Source organism: Humulus lupulus, chromosome 7 (genome assembly GCF_963169125.1).
Source record: "Humulus lupulus chromosome 7, drHumLupu1.1, whole genome shotgun sequence".
In the NCBI taxonomy this organism is placed as follows: domain Eukaryota; kingdom Viridiplantae; phylum Streptophyta; class Magnoliopsida; order Rosales; family Cannabaceae; genus Humulus; species Humulus lupulus.
Window position 1 is genome coordinate 64,142,832 of NC_084799.1, and position 7,869 is coordinate 64,150,700.

The 7,869-nt window shown below is 33.8% G+C and overlaps 1 protein-coding gene across 1 annotated transcript; it reads right to left on the reverse strand.

Annotated features, from left to right (window-relative positions):
* Positions 1–518: 518 nt before the first annotated feature.
* LOC133792804 (uncharacterized) lies at positions 519–5,877 on the reverse strand. Its single transcript, XM_062230750.1, has 12 exons — positions 5,712–5,877; positions 4,019–5,291; positions 3,578–3,690; positions 3,313–3,432; positions 3,061–3,148; positions 2,553–2,644; positions 2,349–2,453; positions 1,894–2,003; positions 1,572–1,659; positions 1,435–1,470; positions 1,253–1,345; positions 519–917 (listed from the first exon to the last, which is right to left on the reverse strand). The coding sequence occupies exons 2-11, from the start codon at positions 5,232–5,234 to the stop codon at positions 1,262–1,264; spliced, it is 2,052 nt and encodes a 683-aa protein (XP_062086734.1). The 5' UTR covers positions 5,235–5,291; positions 5,712–5,877; the 3' UTR covers positions 519–917; positions 1,253–1,261.
* Positions 5,878–7,869: the final 1,992 nt, after the last annotated feature.

The window sequence follows — 7,869 nt, forward strand, 5'->3', positions numbered from 1 at the left end:
TCACTAAAAACTGTTTTTTTTAAAACAAAAACACAATTCAAACTCAGAAGGAAGAACTACAATACACTTTATATATAAGATTGTCTTATGATTTTAATTTATAGTTAATCTTTGTATGGTTATAATTACTTTAGTTGTTGGTTTTTGTAAGAGTGATTCCCGCCCTTTTTTTTTATAATTTTTAAACTGAGCAAGTGAATTAATTGATTTTGTTCGCATTTTGTTAAAAAAATCATTCTCTAAATTTTCCACTTTCTAACCACAGATTGTCATATTTATATTTTTTCTAAATACAATTTATCAAATTATTAATTGATTTTTTTTTTTTTTGAGAAAAACTAATTGAAGTGTTAACATCATATATTAATTTTATGTAACTACCAACCACAATTTATGTTATCTATATGATTTTTATGAATTATTAACTTTAAAGAAAAGAGTGATATACCATACTAAAAACCAAAACACAACTACTATTCCAATTTGGCAGCTCCCACAGCCGCCTTGAAAGAAAAGGATAGACCCATATTATAATTTTATATTATTTGTGTGATCAACACAGGCCAGTTCGAACGTCAATTTCTGAAATCATTGTCACTGTTGTTATGCCAAGATGATTCTCGACTGCAGAAACCACAAGGATCAAAACCTATATTTTCATGAAACTCCCAACATCAAGAAATGATTTTTTTTAAGGTCAAGATGAACAAAGGATAAAAATCCTAATAAATCTACAAAATTTCCTACCCAAGATAAATTTCAATGATCTAGTATGAAAAATTACACCTGGGATTTGTCAAACTAAGCAATCAGTAGTACTGTCCTCCACAATACCAACCATTTCAGCTATGTTTTTTAGCTCATCCCCCTCTTTTCTTGAATAATATATTTCGAGTTTTCCCCAGAAAATGGGAAGCCTGCAAGGAAAGATAAGAATGCAAAATTTCACCTAGCTGGAGAAAAAAAAACCCCTAAAAACAGAAGCAATGCATAAAATATAAACCATCCAAAATGTTGGATTGGTATAGAAAAATAAATTTGCAAGTAAACAATTTTGAGATGATCTATATATTTGTTTAGAGGCTAGAGTGTGAGGGAGTGATGCATAAAATATAAACCATCCAAAATGTTGGATTGGTATAGAAAAATAAATTTGCAAGTAAACAATTTTGAGATGATATATATATTTGTTTAGAGGCTAGGGTGTGAGGGAGTGATTTGGGAAAACAAGCTCCATCAACAATAGATTTACCTGAGAAGATTAGAGTTTGGCAAAACGAGGAATTTTCGCAAGTACTGTTCTTAAACTTCGGATACCAGCTCCAGATTTTGAGCTTACCATCATCTGAATTTAGAACAAACCAGAGAATTTAGATTGCTTACAATTGTGATCCGCATACCAAATTATAATTCAAACAAATATGGTCTTCATACCAGGGGTTGAACAACAGACTTGTGTGCCTTGAGGCTCTGTAAAATCAAAAGATAATCAGAATAATTGGTATTCTCACAAAGACTGAAGGAGGAATGCTAATTTCAATTTGGTGTCACTAGACTTGTTCTATGGTCACCTCTTCAACTTGCATTGCACGACGTGCTACATCGATTGGGAAGACTGTATCAGTCTTGGTCAAAACAATCTGGTATTTGGTTTGAGATCTGTCAAGCAAGTAGTTTACATCATCATACTCAAATGCTTGCAATTTGCAAAGTTCACATGCAGAAATCGAAGGTCCAGAAAATAAGTAATTAAATGTTTCATGTTTCCAGCAAAGTAATCCTTTCTAGCACACGCATATGTGCACATTCCATTAACTCAGTTAAAAGTTCAATAAGTGAAAAAATTAATAATGATAATAACCATGATAACAATTTACAAGTCAGTCTATGTACCTTTCCATTAAGCCAATAAGTTCATGATCCCTTGGCTTCATTCCCCATTTTGTATCAATCAGAAGACATACCCTTTTCAAACCAACTCTTGTGGAAACGTACTCCTTCACCTACAAATTAAAAAAAAATTGCAAATGTTAATTAGCATATCAAATAAGTAGATATTTTAGATTCACTAACACGGGAAAGCCAGTTGTAAAATTAGAACAAAACAAGCAGTCCACTATACACCTTGAAAAGTAAATACAGTACAATCAAAAATTTCAGACACCTTCATGGCATACTAAGGGAAGCAAGATAAACAGTGACAGTGCAAATTAGAGTATCTAATCCAACACCCCTCAAGATTCAAGATTACTAACTTAATTAGTCAATCATCATGCAGCTGTAAATATGCAAGAAACAAAGAAAAAAAATACAAACAATAAAAGGTTTATTTTTATTTGTGCACTCACAAGCTCTTCCCAAGCATCCTTAACTTCTTCTTTTGCATAAGCAAACCCATAGCCTGGTAAATCAACCAAGCACAGCTTTGATCCCAGGTCGAAGAAATTAATAGTCTGCAGAAAAGTCACAATATTGTCAGATATTGTCAGATGTCTGCAATCAAAAGGCCAGACCAAAGTCCAACACCAAAATTTCTGAAAAAGTTTACACACCTGAGTGAGGCCAGGTTTGTCGGATGTCCGCACAACACCCCACTGTCTAGTAAGGGAATTTAGTAGCGATGACTTTCCAACATTTGATCTTCCTAAATATGGCAATCATAAGTTAATAATATTGTATACTACATTGCTTAACTGGATCTTAAAATACAAAATCTAAACGACCAGACATAAACAAATTACCACTTCTAAAGGCTAAATTTCTGTCAATTAAACAAAGAAAAGACAACACCTTACAAACTAAGAGAACAGTAACCATAATTTGTATTTCAAACAGCCATCACAGAGATCCTGCCTATGGAAAGTTAGTGGCATAATGTTCTATTTTCTTCACAAAGTTACCACAATCAAACTCAAAATGTAGTCACTGACAGAATAAAACTGTCATATGTTATGGATAGTAAAATTCATGAATTGACATCAAAATTAATCCTCACCAAACATTCTCAATTATCCGAAGTAATAAAAAAACAAGCACCGAACAAACTTTTGAAATATCTACCTGCGAAAGCAATCTCTGGTAACTCAGGTGGAGGAAATGATGATGAAGCCTTTGCAGCAGCAAAAAATGTCATTTTGTTCCTAAATATCTGTACAAAATAGTTAGCACCTGTGAGTATGACAATTACAAGAATCTAGCAATTCACTTGTCATTGTAAAGGGGTTTAATTTATGGTATCAGCATCTTTTTAGTGTATGTGACGAGAGAATATAAGGATATTGTCTCAACATGAACATGCACCAAATGACATACAGTTTCTTCAATTCGTTCTCTTTCCGAACTAGTAGAGAAGGGAATATTATCCAAAGGAGCAGAAAACTCAGTGTTGTAGCCTGCCCTCCGCAGTTCAATCATGCGTCTACGACCTAAAAACTGTTAATCAAATTATCAAAATCATAACATGTATAATGAAATAACAAAAAAAATAACTTAAATAGCCTAATCACCATCAGAATAATGCATAACAACTAAATTAACTCTAGAGGGGGCAAACGTCAGAAGGACGCATACAAATTACATTATCTTCCACATAGGAAAGGATTGAGGAACTAGGTTGGATGGCTCGAAATTGTGCATTCTTTGAAACCTCAGCTGTTTCTTCCATATTGTTATTCTTCTCATTTATACTGCCTGGAAAGCACGCACAAAAGGAAAAAGTCGTGAGAAATTAAAAATGTAACAGCATATGATAGCACATCACAAAAGTTAAGGTGAGTTACCACAAGTCATTTTCATCCAAAACACTAGAAATAGACCATGTAATGATGTAAAGAGGAAAAATAAACCATTAAGCAAACATTAAACTAATATAATGATAAATAATATAAATAGCAAAAATGATAGTATACTACCTGAAACTTCTAGTTTTAACAAAACAATTTGAATTAATGAGGTAAAAAAAAATACAACATGCATATGACACACATTGAACTAGATATATATTAAGACAAAAACTTACCAACATTCACTGGACTATCGTCCAGCCTCTTATTTGAGATATCATGTGGATCTATCCGAATTACCCGTTTCGTCTTCTTTGGATGCTCATCTTGAACCTCTAAGTCTTCACCTTGGTTCTTCTTGTCTTTAACCCATTTCTTGGTTGAATTTGAGGAATACATATCTTGAGACTTTTTCTTACTTGGGTCAAAGCTCTTACTTAAGTCAAATTTACTCTTGGTATGTTTCTTCAACAAACCAGTTTCACCACCACCCAGTTCACCAGCTTCCTTCTTATCAATCCCCTTTGTCCGAGATACATAAGAAAATCGAACATTTTCTCCTGCCTTCTTAGCTTTATGAGAAGAAATTTTAGCTTCAGAATTGGTATCCTCCAACTTATTAGAAACCCACATTGAGCGAGGAGATACATTGTTCCCCTTTGCTCTAATAACATCATCTTTCTCCTGGCTCTGTCTTTTCTTTGACAAAGGCTTTCTATTAGGTCTATCTACATTGCCATCAAATACTACCTCCCCACCAATTTCTGGGTCAGCATAGATTCTCTTCCTAGATTTATCAAAACTAGAGTTCCTCATACCACCATCCTCATTATAGACTTTCCTCCTTGTTTTATCAGAACTAAATTTCCTCATACCACCATCCTCATTGTAGACTTTCTTCCTTGTTTTATCAGAATTAAATTTCCTCATACCGCCATCCTCATTGTAGACTTTCTTCCTTGTTTTATCAGAACTAAAGTTCCTCATACCACTATCGTCAATGTAGCTTCTCTTCCTGGTTTTATCAGAACTAAAGTTCCCCATACCACAATCCTCATTGTAGCTTCCCTTCCTTGGTTTCTCAGAACTAAAGTTCCTCGTACCGCCATCCTCACTGTAGCTTCCCCTCCTTGGTTTATCAGAACTGAAGTTCCTCATACCACCATCCTCATTGTAGCTTCCCCTCCTTGGTTTATCAGAACTAAAGTTCCTCGTACCACCATCCTCACTGTAGCTTCCCCTCCTTGGTTTATCAGAACTAAAGTTCCTCGTACCACCATCCTCACTGTAGCTTCCCCTCCTTGGTTTATCAGAACTAAATTTCCTCATACCACCACCATCCTTATTGTCACTACGTGTTCTTTGAGACTTTTTCTTTGTATCTTTGAATTTTAAACCCGAAATTTTGAGCTTCTTAGTGAGCTTACTTCTCGAGGCTACATCCCCAAACATCCTATACTACTGTTTTAACAAAACCTTAAACCAAAACAAAACCGTTGAGCCCTGGAACTACAAAAGTTCAACGAGAAAAAGAAAAACAGAGTAAAAATCTTTTGGCATACTTTATAATAACAAAAGCTAATCATTCAATCCAGAATATCCACACACACACACATATGTATATACTATTACTTGCACTTAGTTGAGCTTTTTTTTTCATGTTTTTATTGATATAATGAGCCAATATAAAGCTTAAACCATAACACGACGCCACTCAATTAAACTGAGCAACATGTATACCTTAACAGGCATAGAAAATCAAAAGCATTTCTATTATACATTAGTTTATTCTTCAAAACAAATTTTCCTAGGAACCAAACAGATGCTTAGAAAAGAGAAATAAACGTTATATAAAGTTGAAAGTGCGACTGAAAAGTAAGTTTGAGAACCATCCTCTGAAACAAAAAAATTAAAAAGGAAAGGAAATACCTGTAACACAACGGTAATGTGGTCTGCTTTAACTTTGCTTAGAAATGACTTCGTAAACACATCATTTGCCGCCCTCCATACCTGCTCTGTTCTTCCTGCCCTAAGAAGACGAAGACGCCACTGAAACTGAGAAAATGGACTGATGCTGGTTTTGGGCCCACCAAGTAAACCCAATGGATTTCAATGATCCAAACACGACACTTGAAGACCCAGATTAATATAAGGCCAGGCCCATTACATTTATAAGTTGTCACGGATATAAGTTTATTTATTCTAAATGGGTAATTTTTTTTTTTTTTTTAGGGAATTTCTGTCTTTTTTATTATTATTTTTATTATTTTGGTAAATTTTTTTGTAATAAAATTTTAATTCAGTAGTTGTTTATTATGCAGTAGTTGTTTATTATGCATTTATGTGAATTTTTGTGAGGATTTTTCAGTCATTTTAAGTATTTTTATTATTATTATTATTTTTTGTTTTTTTGAAATTTTTTTTTGTAAGGAAAATCAATTCTCAGTATGCATGCAGGTACTTGAGTACATATACTCTATCACGTTTTTATCTGCATCACGTTTTCTTAATTATATTAGTATATTTTATTCAGCAATTGGCAGTGATGATATTTGTTCTTAGTTTTCGTTCTGTTTTAGGGTTTATTTGAGTTTTTCGTTGTGGATTTTGTGCCCTCTGTGTGTGTCTTCGCCTCGGTGAGTACCTGGTTTCAGGTGTGTATTTTCCGTTTGCTTCAGTATCACGTTTTTTATATATCGTTTGGTTCGAATTTTTTCTTTCCTTCAGCATTTGATTTTTTGTGTTGATTTATTCTTTTTGTTCTTTTTTTTAGGATTTTTATAAGTTTCTTGTTGTGGATTTTGTGCCTCTTTGTGGTGTTTTCGTATCGGTGAGTACCCGGTTTCAGGGTTTATTATTATTATTTTTTTAATGTATATTGATTGTTAATTTTGCTTTGTATTATCTATTTTTCTGTCGTGGGTGGTTGTTTTTTAATCTGTGTTAATGGTGGTTTTTAATTTTTGTGCACGATTTTATCGTTAGTTTTTTAGTGGGGTTTTTGTCAGTTTTTTTTTTTGGAAGTTTATGGGTAGTTATTTGTAATTTGTGCTCTATATATATGTATATCTGTTATTCTTTTTTCATTTGTGTTGTTTGTGTTAACCCAAGATATGTTTCCAAGAGGGGGGTGAATTGGAAATTTAAACTAATTTCGGAAATTTAAAACTTAATATGCCTAATTATGCAATAAATCAAATTTATCAAGTAAAAGCAAATAATATGGCAATCAAATAGATATAGCAAATAATCAAACTTGTAATGTAAAGAGTTGAAGATTAAGAAATTGCAAACTCTCAAATTTTACAAGGTTCGGTAGAACTAAGCCACCTACGTCCTTGGTCTTCAAAGCTATGGACCTAGCTTTGAGTTCAACTATCGAGCCAAGTTAGCGGGCTTGACTAACCCTTACAGCCGTGAATTTTTCACCAAGGTATTTCCAAACCTCTTACAATAGTTTTCCACCACCAAGGACTATCAACCTCTTTTTCGGATTGTTGAAGTGTCAATCTCACTCTAACCGGGTTGTTTACAAAACCGGTGCCAACCTCACCTCAATCTCAATATGGGAATGTGTTTGATATTACAAGCAAAAATCACTCTAGAAGTATGATAATACAATGAGAAACCTAGAGTGATTAGCAAGCACACTTAGAAGAAATAAATACAAATTTTGGCTCAAGTGTGTGAAAATGTGTTTGGATGAGTTAAACTTTGAGAGCTCTTTGAAATCAATAGATTAGGTTTGGTATATGTAATAAATGCTCAGCCAACCTCCAACTTTGAGTGAAAAACGAGTTTATATAGAGTTTGGGAAAAAACTAGCCGTTTATAGCCGTTAGGGGTTAATTTTCGAAGCTGTCTGCCGCGAACCGGAAGTCCGGATGGGGAACCGGAATTCCGGTCTGGAAGCAACCGGAATTCCGGTTGCCAATCCGGAATTCCAGATGGCAAACAGAGAGCAAAATCCGAATTATGCATATTTTCCCGTTTTTCAATTCTTTATAACTTTTAGCTCGTTTATCCGATTTCAAAAATTCCAATTGCGTTACGACCGTATCGGGATGTATTTTCTTAAAAGTGAATT